We start from the raw sequence: 19367 nt of genomic DNA on the forward strand, positions 1-19367 counted from the left end.
GGCTGATTCTTCATTCTGGCATCCTGCACAATTGTCTGTATGATATCGAAATCATTGTTCAGAAGCATGTCTGTATTTTACCGGTTACCATGATAAACATAAAGCTTGTTGTATAAAGATTAAATGTATTTATAACTCGAATCTACTCTGTTATTGAAACGTTTTTCTTCCGATTTATCAGTAATATTGCTGATTAATTGTACTGTACAATTCCTTTATAACTTTGGTGCGCAGAATAATATACCATGGAAGTCTCTTTTAAAATCCCAAAAGTGACTGCATCCATCCGTATTTATGACTACACCTCCGTTTTTTAATTCACATTTATCTTATTTTCGGGAAAATAATTTCTATTTTCGTATTTTCGTCAAAAATCTTATTTCCGCGAAAAGAAACTTATTTTCGTTATTTAATCATACCCGAGTTTGTACGGCAGCGACTTTTACCAAAATGGACGACAACAACCAAATTTTCGATGACAATTCTTTGTCAAGCGCCGCCTACTTGGGCTCTGAAATGAACAGATGGAAAACAATGTCTTCTAATTTGAAATTGGGCGATACAGCTTTTGCACGATTATTAATGGACACGTAAGCAAGCACTTTAAATTCGGGGCAACGATCATTTTTTTGTTAAACCTCTGGCTTAGGTTACATTCAACTAAGTTTACATTCGTTACCGATATGTTACTCTATGTCGGGGCGAATTGTATGTCAGGGGGTTTCCAGTCTAAAATTTGGATAAGGAGTCTTTATATGAGTTAAAGATAGACACCACACCTTGTTATAAAAATAAGCATTCATGGAAACATTCAGACATGTTGTAATGTTCATGGAATCATGTAGTCCGGAGCCCGAAAAATAATCATTTCTGTTTTAGTGAATTTTATAGAGTATTTGATTTTCGCTTTATTGCTTAGTCATTCTAAAATGCCGTCCAGGCTTTTTTTTAATGATGGTTAGTCCAGGCTAACCATCATTAAAAAAAAAAGCCTGGACGGCATTTTAGAATGACTACTTTATCGCTTAGTCTAAAAAAATAGACGTGTTATACGGGATTCTTCCAATCCCTAACGTCTAAACGGGAATGTGCAAAAAACGGGGGTGTTTTAAAAATATTGAAATTGTTTTAAGTGAAGTATTTTATGGTTGAAATTGATCATAAAGAGTTATATTCATATTTTACCATGTAAGTGAAATGTTATTTTGCACTTAACAAGCATTTAATGCATTAAAACAAGTTGTTTACCTTTCCAATCAAACGAAAGTTGACTGACACAGAAAACAATTATGCGAAGGGGAACAACTCGATACAATCGTAATAACTCGGCCTCCTCCGACAAAGCTTCGAGATAGACCTCGTTGCACAATCGTAACAATTCGGCCATGGCCGAAATGTTCCGAGCGATTTAAAACTGTGCCCTGAAGCCTTGCAGGTACCCTTCATGTATATATCGTTATGTTTTGACAGAATGAAATGAAGAAAAGCCGTCAAACTCATAATTATAAGTTGGATATTTATTTTTTTGTGTACGGAACTAATGTAAAATAACATTATCCGGTAATATTTCTTGTTTTTATGATATTTCATAGACGCTATATGCTTTAACCCGGAATCCTGATCGGAACAACTACCCACTTTTGATACTAAACAATTTGTACGTGAAGGATTTGCCATATCAAAAATCTAAAAAAATCCGTCAACGTACAATTATTTGGACTACTTTATCGCTATGACTTCTTTATGATGATTTCATGTATTTAATACTAATGTTATGGTTTTAGTATTAAATGTCTAAATTTAGCTAGTAAATGATTAATTAATACGAATAAGTTGTATTCTTAATAGTTTTCTACTTTTTCGTAAGTTTGATAAACTTGTCACCCCTACTCTGTAACATTAGTTATATATAATGGTTTCACCCATAGGATTTGTTAAAATGGACCATTCCATTTTGGTCACGTGATGTTAGGGTATATATAAGAAGCGAAAGGCATAAAAAGAAATAGTTAGTTCGTGTCTCGACACCGATGGGAGAACATCACGTTAATATATAGGGAAGCTTTAAAGTATCTTTTTGTACTGTTTAGGGCGGGTTCTGAACTATTGGAGGCTAGGAGAATTAAAGTGAAGCATTAAGCTACAGCTTCTAGTTTCTAGGTTCGGACATCCGTGGGGTGTCTATTTGGCCTCTTAGTAAGCCTGGATCATTGCAATACAGACGGAACAGGGTCAGTGGTTTGATTCCTCGTAAAAGCTATACACTTAGCACTGCAGGTTTTGCTGATATATTGTGATTGATTTATAAGCGTTTTGTATGCTGGTCCTGTTTGAAGTTATAGCATAGGTGTTGTAGTGTTTCTGTTTGTTCGTTCTTGGTTTTGGGATAATTGAATAGATTCTTGAACCATAATAATTATTTCTCCAATCATTGGTTTTGTAAGCAATCATTGTTAATCACGTGTATATATTACTGATTTTATATTTAAATTTTGGGATAATGCAGTCCGAGAATAGGTTTGAAGTTTTATTTAAGGTAGCATTTCCAAGCTAGCTAGGGAAGAAACGTTACAATATTTACAGTATCCCGGAACAACCTATTTTCGACCGCCCCCTGAAAATAGGTAAAACCCTTCTATTTTGTGTCACTTCCAGTAAAAAACAGCTCTAATTGTTAACCATTACAGTAGAACTGTCAGAAAACATCATTTAAAAAAGAATGGGAATGCTAGTGTTAAAAAACTTCAGTTTTACTTGAAACAACACCAATTAATCATTTTTAATTAATAATAATTAATGCCAAATTAGACCCTTCATTTAGAATGATTTCATGTGTTAAATACTTCTTTAAAATCATGTTGTTTTGTTTGCCAGACTTTACATATCAACCAGAGCTTAAAACCTATGCCCTATCGTTTTCTAAGAATAGTGCACAACATTAAAATCGCATCAAAATATGGTATATTGTTTATTCTAATATAAATGAAATTTATCTACAGGTAACTATATTGAATTATTATAGGGTTCTCAGTTAAAAACTGTTATCATAAAATTATACATATTGCAGCCTAGGCAGGTCATATGAGGCTCATTCAGAGTTGGGCCAGTGCTACCAGGGTTCATGATGGGTGAATTTATCATTTTGTACCCATATGAAAGCCATTAGAAGGGATGATGCATTCCTTTGCCCCCCTTGTGGTGATAAGTAACTATAAAGTGACTGTATGGCAAATATGTAAACAATTAATTACTTTTTAAAAAAATAAAATACTTAAAACAGTTTCAACAATTTATACAAATTAAAATGAAAAATATTTTGCACAAACTTTTGTTGTGAAGTATAGTTAAAGGCCATGGTCAAAAACAGGTTGTATTTAGGTCAAATACACCATGTGACAGCTGCCATTTTGAATGCAAAATGTAAACAACAGACGATTATTTTATTTTTTTGTTTCTACAAAGAGGAATGATTGCTTTAAATGGTACAAACAAACATTTACCTTTAATTATCACTTATTTATGATTGAAATGTAAATGATCCTCAGGTGGTCGAAAACAGGTTGTTCCGGGATACACGAAACGAGTTATAACGAGGATTTTTGCTATCACAGCCAACACAATGAATTTATTGACTGTCTGCGTTCTTCGAAGTTTGAATATAAGGCCCTCGGAGGGTGATCAGCCGACCCAAGAATTATGAACGCGGCGTTCCTAGGAGGGGTTCAACCCTGCGGACACTTGATAAGAATTTACTGTAATTTTTTTTTTTTTTTTTAAATTTCAAACGATTATGATGGCTCAAGTAAATTGCTATTATTTTCTCTTCCTGTTTTGCAAGAAGTTCGCTTGCCACATACTATTTTTAGATTTTCGGAAAATACGTCATGGTTAAGAGACTTGACAAATGTCAGTGTTTTTTATTATGCCCCCGAAGGTGGGCATATTAAAATCGCACCGTCCGTCCGTCCGGCTCTGTAACTTTCCCTTGTATGGACAGCTTTTAAAATAACTTGCCACATGTGTTCCACATACCAAGACGACGTGTGGCGTGCAAGACTCGTGTCCCTACCTCAAAGGTCAAGGTCACACTTGGTGTTTATTCACAATGGAGTGCTGCATATAAGGACATAGAGTATAGGTTGTCGTGTCCGGGCTGTAACTTTCCCTTGTATGGACAGATTTTAAAATAACTTGCCACATGTGTTCCACATACCAAGATGACGTGTCGCGTGCAAGACCCGTGTCCCTACCTCAAAGGTCAAGGTCACACTTAGTGTTTATTCACAATGGAGTGCTGCATATAAGGACATAGAGTATAGGTTGTCGTGTCCGGGCAGTAACTTTCCCTTGTATGGACAGATTTTAAAATAACTTGCTACATGTGTTCCACATACCAAGACCACGTGTCGCGTGCAAGACCCGTGTCCCTACCTCAAAGGTCAAGGTCACACTTAGTGTTTATTCACGATGGAGTGCTGCATATAAGGACATAGAGTATAGGTTGTCGTGTCCGGGCTGTAACTTTCCCTTGTATGGACAGATTTTAAAATAACTTGCCACATGTGTTCCACATACCAAGACGACGTGTCGCATGCAAGACCCATGTCCCTACCTCAAAGGTCAAGGTCACACTTAGTGTTTATTCACAATGGAGTGCTGCATATAAGGACATAGAGTTTAGGTTGTCGTGTCCGGGCTGTAACTTTCCCTTGTATGGACAGATTTTAAAATAACTTGCCACATGTGTTCCACATACCAAGACGACGTGTCACGTGCAAGACCCGTGTCCCTACCTCAAAGGTCAAGGTCACACTTAGTGTTTATTCACAATGGAGTGCTGCATATAAGGACATAGAGTATAGGTTGTCGTGTCCGGGCTGTATCTTTCCCTTGTATGGACAGATTTTAAAATAACTTGCCACATGTGTTCCACCTACCAAGACGACCTGTTGCGTGCAAGAACCGTGTCCCTACCTCAAAGGTCAAGGTCACACTTAGTGTTTATTCACAATGGAGTGCTGCATATAAGGACATAGAGTATAGGTTGTCGTGTCCGGGCTGTAACTTTCCCTTGTATGGACAGATTTTAAAATAACTTGCCACATGTGTTCCACATACCAAGACGACGTGTCGCGTGCAAGACCCGTGTCCCTACCTCAAAGGTCAAGGTCACACTTAGTGTTTATTCACGATGAGTGCTGCATATAAGGACATAGAGTATAGGTTGTCGTGTCCGGGCTGTAACTTTCCCTTGTATGGACAGATTTTAAAATAACTTGCCACATGTGTTCCACATACCAAGACGACGTGTCGCGTGCAAGACCCGTGTCCCTACCTCAAAGGTCAAGGTCACACTTAGTGTTTATTCACAATGGAGTGCTGCATATAAGGACATAGAGTATAGGTTGTCGTGTCCGGGCTGTAACTTTCCCTTGTATGGACAGATTTTAAAATAACTTGCCACATGTGTTCCACATACCAAGACGACGTGTCGCGTGCAAGACCCGTGTCCCTACCTCAAAGGTCAAGGTCACACTTAGTGTTTATTTACAATGGAGTGCTGCATATAAGGACAAAGAGTATAGGTTGTCGTGTCCGGGGTGTAACTTTCTCTTGTATGGACAGATTTTAAAATAACTTGCCACATGTGTTCCACATACCAAGACGACGTGTCGCGTGCAAGACCCGTGTCCCTACCTCAAAGGTCAAGGTCACACTTAGTGTTTATTCACAATGGAGTGCTGCATATAAGGACAAAGAGTATAGGTTGTCGTGTCCGGGCTGTAACTTTCTCTTGTATGGACAGATTTTAAAATAACTTGCCACATGTGTTCAACATACCAAGTCGACTTGTCGCGTGCAAAACCCATGTCCCTACCTCAAAGGTCAAGGTCACACTTAGTGTTTATTCACAATGGAGTGCTGCATATAAGGACATAGAGTATAGGTTGTCGTGTCCGGGCTGTAACTTTCCCTTGTATAGACAGATTTTAAATTAACTTGCCACATGTGTTCCACATACCAAGACGACGTGTCGCGTGCAAAACCCATGTCCCTACCTCAAAGGTCAAGGTCACACTTAGTGTTTATACACAATGGAGTGCTGCATATAAGGACATAGAGTATAGGTTGTCGTGTCCGGGCTGTAACTTTCTCTTGTATGGACAGATTTTAAAATAACTTGCCACATGTGTTCCACATACCAAGACGACGTGTCGCGTGCAAGACCCGTGTCCCTACCTCAAAGGTCAAGGTCACACTTAGTGTTTGTTTACAATGGAGTGCTGCATATAAGGACATAGAGTATAGGTTGTCGTGTCCGGGCTGTAACTTTCCCTTGTATGGACAGATTTTAAAATAACTTGCCACATGTGTTCCACATACCAAGACGACGTGTCGCGTGCAAGACCCGTGTCCCTACCTCAAAGGTCAAGGTCACACTTAGTGTTAATTCACAATGGAGTGCTGCATATAAGGACATAGAGTATAGGTTGTCGTGTCCGGGCTGTAACTTTCTCTTGTATGGACAGATTTTAAAATAACATGCCACATGTGTTCCACATACCAAGACGACGTGTTGCGTGCAAGACCCGTGTCCCTACCTCAAAGGTCAAGGTCCACACATAGTGTTTATTCACAATGGAGTGCTGCATATAAGGACATAGAGTATAGGTTGTCGTGTCCGGGCTGTAACTTTCTCTTGTATGGACAGATTTTAAAATAACTTGCTACATGTCTTCCACATACGAAGACGACGTGTCGTGTGCAAAACCCATGTCCCTACCTCTAAGGTGAAAGATACACTAAGTGTTTATTCACAAGGGAATTCTGAATAACAGGACATAACAGTGTAGGTTGTCAAGTATGGGTGGTATTTTTTTATGTTCAGAGGCAATTTAAAATAACTTGCCATATGTATTTGACACGTAAATGCAAGATCAACTTTTCATGTACTGACCTTGTTCGTAGGTCAATGTCACATTCGGGGGGCATTCGTCACATACTGTGACAGCTCTTGTTGAGAATAGAAGGAATATTACCTCTGACTTGTAAAACAAGTTGATATTCAGAAGAGCTGCTAAAAAAATCAAATCAGACTGCCAAAACAAGTCGGAGTGTAAGTGCAGACGACTGCAGATTTGTGTATGTCAATTTTCCCGCCAAAATGTCGTAAAATTTTATACACTGCAGATAATCGATAGTACCTTGATAATGTTTTTTTAATGTTTTGACAATTTTATAATGATTGATATTTACAATAATGCTGATTAGTAGGATGCCAATTAACAAAGAATGTTGATTAGTGGTCTTTTGAAACGTACTTGTAACCTAGCAACGATCTCGGCTGAAGTGTGAAGTGATTTGACAAGTAGTTTATTGCACCAAGCCTTCTATAAGTGTCAGATCCCCCATCCAAATTGGTGTGTAGTACACAACCTCTGTGTATTGATCTTAATCCTGGTGCCTTCTTATCAGATCTCCAATCTGAGTATCCTGCTATGCGGTTTTGGAGATTTCATTATAATATTGGACCCTAAATGGCCCTAAGCCAATAAACCAATATACAGGAAATTGGCCCCTAACGTGACACCAGTGCAATTAGCAGAAGATGCACATCAGAGGATTATCATGCCAAACATTCCTTAAAATAGGCCTTTAAAGTGACAGATTAATATGGTATTTTAACATGGTTGATAGAATTTTGAGGATTTTAAAAGAGCGTTCAATAGCAGTAGATTTCGAGGGGAAAGTGGTATGGCGTTAGAAGGGTCTCAAAAGCCATATATTTTACCTACCACCAGTAGAGTTCACATGTATGCCTGTGTAATCCCCAAAAATCAGAATATCTAGTTCATGAAGAGCACTTCATGTATCCTGTGTTTACAATATCTCTTGGTATATGTCTGTGAAAATTTCAATAAATATGTAGCTCCTAAAAAGAACCATTTATTAATTTATATCAAAATTCATCAGAAACATAATTTTTGAACTTTTTCTATTCATATAAAATTATGTAACAATCAATGAATAAATTTTGAATAATTCATAAAACAAATATTGACAGGCGGCATCCATTTTGTTGATTACGTCCCCACTGAGGATGTGCTTTTTGGCAACACTGCTACCCGACTAAACTTCTGACTTTTCAATGTTGAATAAAGACACCAATATTGAATTCCAGTGAGTTTTCCACTTTTAACAGAATGGCGGTGGGGTCCTTTGATAGGGGTAAACTAATATCGTTTTGGCAAAAAAGGAGAAAAATATTAGCATAATTCTTGAATGGCACTGAATACATGTAGCTACATTTGATAAAAGAAAAGAGGGTAAGCTCCTCCAAAGAAAAAGTAGCTACATTTCCCATGATTCCACCGGTAATAGGTAACTGTAAATTCAAGGTACCGGCCACGGTCAGTACAAAAGGCACCTAAAAATCGATAATGGTGTTCCCTGGTATACAAAATCTTACTGTTACTGATGGCAAAATGATTTTTCTTAAATATGAGTGAAATTTAAAAATGCTTGCATATAACCTGGCTAAAATTCCATTGGATAGTTTATTAACACACATATAATTGGTACATCCAAGATTATGTTACCAACTTGAAACTGCAAATCCAGGATGTATTCATGAACTGGCCCATGGCAGTGCAAGATATTTTGTTCAGTGATTTTTGTCTTTTTACAGTTTTACTTCTTATTTTAAAAGCTTAACTACCATTTAAGATGGACAAACAGCATTTCAATCCTAAAATTTTCTTTTATATAAAAGCTGCCCTCACAGATTGTCAATTTTGATACTTTTTAAAAAAAGTCTCAGAATCAGCTGATTTTGGTATCATTATCCCTTCAGTTCTATTTCATTCATATTAGATCATTCACCAAATAACAGATCTCATTTATTTGGTAAACTGCTGAAAGTTTCATTTAAGCGTTAGCAACACTCTTTTAAGTGTTAGTAACGCTTTAAGCCATAAAACATAAATTATTGAACATAAATATTAGAGATGGCAACGAGTACCCAAGCACTCAATCAATCATCTGAGTACCCAAGTACCAAATCACTACTGAGTGCTTGGAAAATAATTATTTTCTTTTATAAAATTCACCAAATACACGTTTTACAGACGTAAGTATCAGATCTGGAGCGTTTCCAAGAAAACAATTTACGGTCCCTCTAATCCCTGCTGTGTACACAATTGACCGTAAAAAAGTAATTGACAGTTGTTGCGAGAGTTGCAAACTGTCAACAAAGGTCTTTGCAAATAACACTGTCAGGATGTCAACTAACAAAGTTTTGATAGCGGTATATCTTTTACAGAATTGTGTTGTTTACCAATTAGAAAGTTTCCACCAAACAATGGACGTTGACGAGCGAATTAGTAACAACCGTTACGTGCAATGTTTCCTGAATGGGCGTATTTTTGCAATGATTATCACAATTGATTGGTGGATATCTTAATTCAGGAATTAAGATTATTAATGAGTGTAATCTCGATCATCTATCCGAATATGATCTGAGCTTTACTTTCCATTTATATTGTAGTACATAATTTTTATGTATGTATAAAATGAAATGGGAAGGACGAATTAAAAGCATGAAACAATGTTTGTTTTCTTTTTATTGATTATTCTGTTAAGGTACATAATGACAGTCATATTTAAAAGTACATGAACGATACATGTATACATGAACTTGTCTTTACCGAACACAAATTCAAGTTATCCGAGTAATTGCGTACCCAGGTATTCGATTGGAAGATTGTCTGAGTACTTGAGTACCAATTTTACTACTCGTTGCCATCCCTTGTCAATATGATTAACTGCTATCTGATCTTTTGTTTGCTGTCTTATATCACTGGTTTCCCGACATTTACGCAAAAAAAGGCTCATTCAAAGACACAAAATAAAAAAAGTTGTCAAAACAATCAATCTGTGAAACTGCAGCTGTAAATCCTTTTATTTTAAATATTTATCTTTCTAAACCACATTTCTTCATGACTCAAAAAGTTACCTGTAGTTGGACCTCTTAACAAGTACATCATGTCCAGCTTTTCACACAGTGACTCAAATTTTAGAATTAAATGTTATTATTGACAATAAATGTGTTGTGATTATGCTTGATGTCACTGTTCATCATTCCATCCACAAAGTATTATCATTAATTATGCAATATGTAGACATGTGTACCTAATTTTAGTAACTTGAACCAGTAATTTTTATTTACAATTCTCAAACCCGCAAGCCCTGCACTGGTAAATGGCTTCCGGGCTTGCTCAAATTCTGGATTTTATGTAGCAGGGCTGTTGTTAAAAAATTTGATGCCAAGCAATAGTATTAGAATTTGGGCTTGTTCGGCCAAAAGTCTAATTTCGATGACTGGTAATACTATTAGTTTTCAGTTTGTAGTTTACCATGTTAATTAAGGAATCTAGGAATATGTTTAAAAGAAAGTATATCCATTTCAGGTATGAAAAATACAATGCTTTAATGGAAATCAAGGAGCCGGGAAGCTTTCAATACAGTAATGGTTTTAAGTTTTCCATAAACGATACTATTAAACCTGAGTGGACAGGTGATGGTAATGAAGTGGAACTGTCTAGGGAAATAAAAGTTGAACCGCACAGTCATTATGATAGCGAACTGACAAGTGATTATGCTGAGGAGGTTGAAGAGATCATCAAATTACAGAAAAAGAAGCGAAAAAAGAAAACCAGGATCAATGATAAAGACACACATTTAAAGAAAATAAAAGTAGGTAGACCAATCAAGTTGAAAATAAAGAAGGAGTTTCAGGATCAACAAATCAAAAAGGAGAATAAGAAAAGGGCAATGGCAAAAAAGAAAGATGGATCAGAAAAAAACAAAGAAGCAGAATCTAAACCCTGGATTCATATTAACCTAGACAATCACACAGATAAGTATACCGTGGAAAAAATTGATTCGATTGAAAGACAGCATAGGAGAAGTTTGGTTTTTGAATTTATGTACTCTTGTCTTATCTGTAAAAACTTTAAAGCTGAAAATAAGGTGGTGTTTGAAAGTCACTTGGAAAAACATATAAATAATGTTCTATCTTGTTCAACCTGCAAGTATGAAGCCTATTCGGACTTTGATCTTCTCAAGCACAAGCAAGCTTGCAGCCCAGACAACAGCAAACTGTATGTTTGTGACATCTGTGGTGCGCAGTACCCGCGACGAGACATGTACAGAGCTCACATGGGAAAAGAACACGGTCTAAACCACTGGAAATGCAGATATTGTGAAGAAAACTTCCCGACAAGGTTTGCCTACCAGGTTCATATGCGGCACAAGCATTCTGAACAACTCAAGTTTTGCACCAAGTGTAAGCAATACATGGCGAGCCTGTCCAACGAGGACTATCACGCGCACTGTGACGCTTGCACGGGCGAATTCCAGTGCCCAGAGTGCGGGAAGATGTTCCAGGGCAAGATGGTGCTGGCCACTCATGTACGCTACATACACAAGAACATACGTAACCACCAGTGCCATCTGTGCTCATACTCGGCCAAGAGTGCCAACATGCTGAGACTCCATCTCAATGCTCACCAAGGTGAGTTCCATAAATTTACATTTATCTAATATCTTGAGTGGAGCACATTTTTTTTTTAAATTAAGGTATAACATTGATGTCCCTTTGTTTTGTGAATTTAGATATAAATAAAAATGAAGTTATACTCATGAAGATTAGGAGAGTATAAAAATTGTGTCAATAACTGTTGGTTTAAAAGAGTGACAAAAGTAATGGTAGAATATCTTAACATCAAATATATGTGGTGGAAAAAACAGTTATAAAAATGATCTTCAGGTATTTCTTTTTAAAATTTCATATAATGAGAATCTCACTATTGGTTAAATTATCGAGAAGGAGTGATATGTTTACTGCTTTATTGATATTTTGCTCCATTTTTTCCAAAATGTTTGAAAAATTACCCTGAGAATTTCGAAATATTTAAAACTATATACTTTTTTCCCCACAAAAAAGGCTAGGGTGTCTTCCACATAACTGGTAAAAAGGCCCTGATGATTGTGATTGCTTTACACCATTTATAACCTGCAGGCATCCATCCATTTGCATGTGAGCAGTGCACCTTTACTTGCGTCCAGAAATACCAGCTTAAGTCGCACATGAGAACGCACACAGGAGAGAAACCATACAAGTAAGTCTAGTCCAGAGAGTAATACAAAAAGAAATAATTAAAGGCGAATAATTACTAAATCGTGTCATGCTAATAGAAGAACTGGACTGCAAAAAGTAAAAACTGTGTAATGTGTTAAAAAAAAAATGGTTACAGTGGAAAGACTTCTTGGCTTTTCATTGGTCACATAATACATTCAGGGTTCGACACTAACGGTAGTCCAAGACTACCAGTTTTATGGTCGGACTACAAGAAATTTGAGGTCAATAGTCCGTCAGACTTCTAGAAAAATTAAATATCACATCAGTAAATTGAGCATAAAATCTTTATTACGCTTAAACTTGCGTAAACCGTCATGTTAAAAAAAGCCGAACATCAGTGGTAAATTCTCATTCTAAAGTTTGCCGAAAATGGTCGAGCAATTCCGGACAATGTGGACTGTTCACCGAATTTCGCGCGCATTTCATTTAGCCTTTCGACCAATATTTAAACCTGTCTTTAGAATGTCTTAATTTAGAAAGGGAAAAATCAATTTCGCACTGTGTGGTGTGTTTAATCCTCAGACATGTGATCCTCTGCCATTCTCAGCGAGGGAGATTTGGGTCCCGAAGTGGTAGAATTTCCAAGTCCCTTGCATTTTCAGTCAGAAACAATGATAGATACGATGTAAACCAAAGCTTTATGGGGGTTATTATTTTTAGATTTTCTGATAATACGTCAGGGTTATTATGGTTAAGGGTATTGTCAAATGCCGGTGTCTCGATAAAGCGAACAGAAGGAACATAATGCCTGGCTTGTGAAATCTTTTAATTGGCTTTTAGAAGAGAGCTGATAAAATAATCATACTGCCAAAATAGGTCTAATGCAGTGTAAGTGCAGACGATGGCAGACTTGTGAGCGTTAATTTTCGCGCCAAAATGTCTTAACATTTTATGCATTGAAGCTAGGGCAAATAACAACTTCGATCTTACTCCCATAACAGAAAAGTAATTAATAACACTTTGGTAGTTTATTTCATTATGTATTTTTAAGCATTATGGTATGTAGATTATCAAAGAATACTGAATAATAGGATGCCAAATTATCAAATATTGCCTATATATAGAATGTCTGTCATTTGTTCCGTAACTTAGCAACAATTTTGGTAGAGGTGTCAAGTGATTTATTTTTCTATTTTCCCGAAAATGACAGATTAAGGGAGTATTTAAGGATGGTTCTTATATTTTATTATGGGGCATTTTTTTTAAGGTTTAAAAATTATATTTAAAGGCCAGAAATGTTTTTAAAATTGAGATTAATAAAAAAGACCAATCAAATGGTTATACTGACAATGTTTGAGGTCAGAAGGCTAAGTCTCGCAAAACACTAGAAATCCGTTGCAGGCTTGCATTTTTTGGACTACTAGAAATTTGGCTGGTCTACCCAGATTTCAGATCCAGTAGTCCGAGGGACTACCTTGTGAAAAATATTAGTGTCTAACCCTGACATTATCAAAAATACCTTGTGAGCATGTGCTCTTAAGACGTTTTGGCCAAAAGTTCTACTGTAATTGATATTGCTGGCTGTCCATGAATATTAATGAGCAATATTTTGCAATAGATATGTACATGAACACTACAATTTACCTGAGCAATGTTTAAATCTCAATTGAATAAGATAAAAAATAGTCAGTACATAAAGATTTCTTGTATGTCAGGTGCGACCAGTGTAACTATGCTGCAGCATGGAATGTCCAGCTAAAAGAGCATGTGAAGGCCCACAGCCTCTCAACCGCAGTCACCTGCCAGCAGTGTAGGGTCATGTTCAAGAATCAGCACACCCTCGCCATACATGAGAAGAAGGAGCATGCTCGAGGGGCAGGCATGGCCGGGGCTGAGATGATAGGGGCAATGGTGATGGGGGCTGGGCTGACACAGGGCCAGGTTGTCCCTGCTGCAGCAATCCAACAGTGGACCTTGAACTCTTCGACTCAATAGTTAACCGTCTGCGTTGGCTTCAAGCTAGATTTTGATCACATGCCTTGTGTTTTATCAGATTTACCTGGCATGTCAATATGGTTTTAATACTTTTTCTTCATCTATAGGTTCTATAAGTTTTAAATGGAAATCTTATGAATGTGTATCTTTTTTTACTGCAGTATGATAATGTGACAAGCTTTTTGCTATAGATTTTTATAAGTTCAATTGTATATATTATAGCTTGAGATGTTGGAATAATTATTTTTATTGTAAACTTTTTAATATCGAATCATGTCATCATTTTGCTTTGCATGCTTCTCATACCGCAATAATGTTTTAGTTGTTGTTACTAGATAGAGAGGAAAATATGTAGGCATGTACCTTGTGTGCACTTGTGTCAAAACGAAAACGAACGTGGCAGTGGCATTTTTGCAATAACCAGTCTGAATTACTCATTGAATTTAGCCAGAACTTTATGCCAGAAAACACCACTTTATTAGTTTCAGTTTATAATTGTAAAATAGAAGTTATTCACCCAGTGTTCATAGAAATTGTCTTAGTTTTACATGTAGGCATATTATGAATAGCTTAAATTAACAGGCATATTATGAATAGCTTAAATTAACAAAGATTGTGTAATTCCGGTTAGTTTTTATTGCCTTAAAAAATAAATTTTTGTAAAAAAAAATTACAGAGGGGACTTTTTAATAGCAGGTTTTCATTCCATATCACTTTTTTTTAATAAGTGGGTTGGAAACACCAAACAACTTGCATTCAAAACTACTGTGAAATCATTAATGTTCGTGGGGCATTAATGTTCGTGGTTTTCGTGGGTTGGGTGATCCACGAATTCAAGATCCCACGAAATATAAACCCTTTATTCACTTTTTCAACTGCCTTGTTACGTACATACTCTAGTATATTATTTACAGAGGTCGCAGTATACAGTGTTAAAACCTGTCTCACTGTATAACATACAATCATTATTCTGTTAATATATTATAACTGCCTTTAACAAATAATGAACCAAATCAGTTAATTGTCTTTTATGCAGCAAATGACAGTTATAAGCACGTGTTTAAACCTGTGCTGTTAATGAATATCTCCAAGTTTACAAGATGTGCGTGATGAGTGTCTGTACTCAATTTTTTTTATTTAATGAAATATTTAATCGATTACTAGTACATTGAAGGTTAATAAGCACTGAACGTGACGCACCTTTTCGGTGTTTTCACAGTTTGCAAAATTCTTAATTGGCATTCAATGGCTTCCCCTATCTGTATTTATGATCAGGGTACATCTTCTTTTATTACCTTTATTCCCAATTAAATCGATAAGTGACATGGGTATATGCACTAATTGGCATGTCGTACCACATTAGCGATTGTCATAAACCGAGTGACATAGAAGACAGAAATCACGGGCCAGCTCGTGGATATTATGCAGACGATCTAGGACGATCGCATCTTCGATTTTTTTTTTTCAAAAATGAAAATCCACGAATTCAAGTACCCATGAGTTTTTTTTCTGCAAACCACGAAATTTCATGCCCATGAACAGTAATGATTTCACAGTAACTAACTTTGAATAAAGTTTTAGTGGCATCCAATGCAATCGGCATAAACAGCAAATCATGTGATTTTTAGTGGATACCAATTATTTTTAACATACCTCCACTTTTTATTATTTTTTGATACTAACAATTTACATTTAGAATGATAAAAGTTGAAAGAACAAATGATTAGAACTTCGCAAATCATGTAATGTTGATTTGGAATGCAGCAATAAGCTTATCTTGGATATGTGGCTTTATTGTAAATTGTACATGCAACTGGCATATTTAAACAGTTCACATATATTTTGATTGTTATTTAGAAGAGAAAAATCAAAAACTTTTGAATTGCCAGTTTACATACATTCCTGTCTGATATTTGGTTCTCGTGTGGATTTTTTATGCTGCCTGAAGGGAAGGCTTATAGTTGCCGCTTTGTCTTTCCACACCAACATTTAGTGTTTATTAGTTTTACTGACAGGAGGGTAAGGGGCTTTTTAAAAAAAATATATAAATAAAAATATATATATATATATGTATGAAATCACATAGATAGTCATAAATGTTGGTACATTTGTCCTTCCATTCGTTTGTCACACCCTTTGTGAGTATATAAGTGAAAAACTACTAATGGGATTTTAATGAAACTTGAAACATTAGCACATGTGCAGTGCCTAAGAATCATAATCTTTTCTTCAGTCTTTGCTCATTTACTACCGGCTATCAACATGAATTTTGACTTTTACAGTAGCATTGATTTGGAAGCTGGTTGTCAGAATCTTGGAATACAGATAATTTACAATGTCAGTTTTAATCATACCTTCCATATTGACTGAATAATCTTGCCTTGACCATATTTTTTTTTGTATATTTAATTTTTGTCCAGAGCATTATATTTTAAGTATTGACTTGAAACTCAATGTACATATATATAATTCGGTAGAAGCAAGGTGCATGAGAACCATAACTCTGTCATTATTATTTTTAGAATTATTGCCCTTTGCTCATTTTTTCTTTATTTCATTTTTGTCTGGAGCATTATTCCAAGTATTTGAGATATTGACTTCAAACTTCATGTACAGATGTATCTAATTGCAAAGAAGTGCAGTGTATAGGAGTTCTGTGTTTGATATACTGGTTGATGGTACATTTCTGAACAGGCTACTAATCCGGATCTTGTTTTGTTGAGTATTTTTCTAAAACTGGCTTAAAGATCAAAAATATAGCACATGGGGGATTGACATCAGAGGGCGCATGCGCTTCTTTGAGGCCGTGGAGTTATGTTGACCTACAAGCAAGATATTTATAAATAGAAAATACGCTATACATCTAAATCACATGTTTTGAAAAACAGCGGAAACAATAAATAACTTTGCAGCTTAGTGTTTATTTAATGTAGCATACTTGTTTTTAAGTGTTTGGTATTTGTGCCCTCTATAGCATAAATTGAAGGGTAATTTACTGTCAATAAAATGAACGATTTTCGACATAAGATTGATAAGATCGTGAATCTATTCTTTGACAGATGTTGTCACATTGACCAAAGATGTTTCATAGGAAATTTTAACTAAGTACAACAAAAACTCTCCAAAATAATTGTCAAAAACCTCCAAAAGTGTTCGGATTTGTGACCTTAGCCATTATGTAGAGTAATTGCACTTTTTTCATTTATATATTTAATTTTTAGCTTGACTACTCAAAGAATAAGGAGGCTTTACTTCTCGCCCCGGCATTGGTGTTTGACAACTTTGATTAGGTTTGACACATTGGGATCAAACTTGGTATATAGGAAGACTTTCATGGGATTGTGTTTGGGGCCATGAGAGTCATTGTCAAGGTCTATGTCACTAAAAAAAGTTAAATGGTTAGTGCCAAATAACTTAAGTTTGGGTTGAGGTATTGTGACCAAACTTGGTATGTAGGAAGAATTTATGGAGGTCTTTCATGGGATTGCCTCACTGTCACTTAAAGTAGGTTACCTTTTGGTACTGAATAACTTTAGTAAGGGTTGACATATTGTGACCAAACTTTGTTTGTAGGAAGATTTTATGGAGGACTTCCATTTGATTGCATTTGGGGGCCCTAGGGTCAAGGTCAAGGTTACTGATATTAGAAATAGAAAACACAGTTGAAACTAAATCTCACAACAAACGCTGAAGTTCTTTTGTCAATCATTGAAAGCCGGGTTTTGTTGCATTGCAGCCTTTCTCGTTTACTTCTTAATTTGACTTTTTTATCGCTTTTGACATGCAAATATTACTTCATAATTGTATTCATTTCTAAGACTAAGCAGCATATAGTCGCGCACGCTGTCCTGTTACAACTCCTGTTGTTCAGGACACCAAAAACCTTTTGAGGTATTGACTTTTAATACAAAAAAATCTTATTCAGGAGTATGCTGCACAGGAACAATAACTTGGACTCAGTTATTTTTAGAGTTATCTTCCATTGTTCATTTCTGTACTTAATGTTTGTCAAAGGCATAACTCCAAATATTTTGGCTTCAAACTTCACATACAGATAGATCTCATTGCATGCATAGAAACCAAAACAATTTCTATGATATTTTTAATGTTTTTCTTTGTTTCCATTTTTATACTTATTTTTAACCGAAGCATAAGCACAGAAATCATCAAGGCATTAGGACTTTAAACTTCATACATAGATAGATCTTCCTGAGGAGTTCAGTGCACATTTACCATAACTCTGCTTTAGGTATTTTAACAATAATTGCTCTTTGTTAATTGGTGTACATTGTATACTGGTAATTGTTTTTTTGTCTGGGGTTATATTCAATATTAAACTTAAGTTAATATTATTGTCATACATCATTGACTTCATTCACTCAGTCATTCATTGATCAGTAATTAATAACAAGTTATCCAATTAGTGACATGGATCTTAGATCCACTTAAGCCTAATATTGAATACCATCCCTGGAGCTATTGTTATGACTTCTCCCGTTTTTGTATCAAACACTGAAGATTTTTGTACTTATTTTGGTGGGCTATATGGCAGTCTGTGACTACTTCTTGTCCAATTGACACATATCTTTCAAAATGTATATTTTTGCTCTTTTATTCACAACTGATGTGAATGATTTCAAAATCACTTGACAAATCCTCTCAACATTGAACTGGAGTGTTGATGATCATGTTTTTTCTGTCCACAACCAACTTCTTTGCCATATGTATAAATACTAGTTTTAGAAAATACTTATTGGAGAGTAATATTTTTAAATTTGCGCTTTACATTTATATTTTTACACTGGGAGCATAGATTGTATGTTATTGTAGCCTTGTTTCACATTGATAGCTGTTTTCTCTCAGTTGCTTTCAGCATTTCATTCTTAAGATTTGATGATTATATTTTACATCTGTTATAGCCATTATTATGAATAAACCATAAAGTATTGACATCGTTTTCTTCGACAGGTCATGCAAATGGTTAACAGGCCATAGATGTATAGACACACATTTCCAATATCATTATGTACTCTGCAAAAAGTCTAGTTTGATGGGTAGCATGTAATGAGGTTTTTTAATTAGCTTTTATTACTAGAAAAAATAGGCATCGTATAGTGTCCTCATGCAAAAACTTTGTGCAAGAACTGCACAATTTGCAGGTGCACAATTCCCCATGTTGACCAAGTTCCTATGGAGTTTCAAGTGTGTATGTACATGTGTAATATTACTG

The 19367-nt window shown here is 35.8% G+C and overlaps 1 protein-coding gene across 1 annotated transcript; it reads left to right on the forward strand.

Annotated features, from left to right (window-relative positions):
• Positions 1–427: 427 nt before the first annotated feature.
• Positions 428–19087, forward strand: LOC128209075 (zinc finger protein 37 homolog). Its single transcript, XM_052912916.1, has 4 exons — positions 428–590; positions 10470–11575; positions 12083–12182; positions 13858–19087. The coding sequence occupies exons 1-4, from the start codon at positions 451–453 to the stop codon at positions 14135–14137; spliced, it is 1626 nt and encodes a 541-aa protein (XP_052768876.1). The 5' UTR covers positions 428–450; the 3' UTR covers positions 14138–19087.
• Positions 19088–19367: the final 280 nt, after the last annotated feature.

Source organism: Mya arenaria, chromosome 11, assembly GCF_026914265.1.
Source record: "Mya arenaria isolate MELC-2E11 chromosome 11, ASM2691426v1".
Taxonomy (NCBI): domain Eukaryota; kingdom Metazoa; phylum Mollusca; class Bivalvia; order Myida; family Myidae; genus Mya; species Mya arenaria.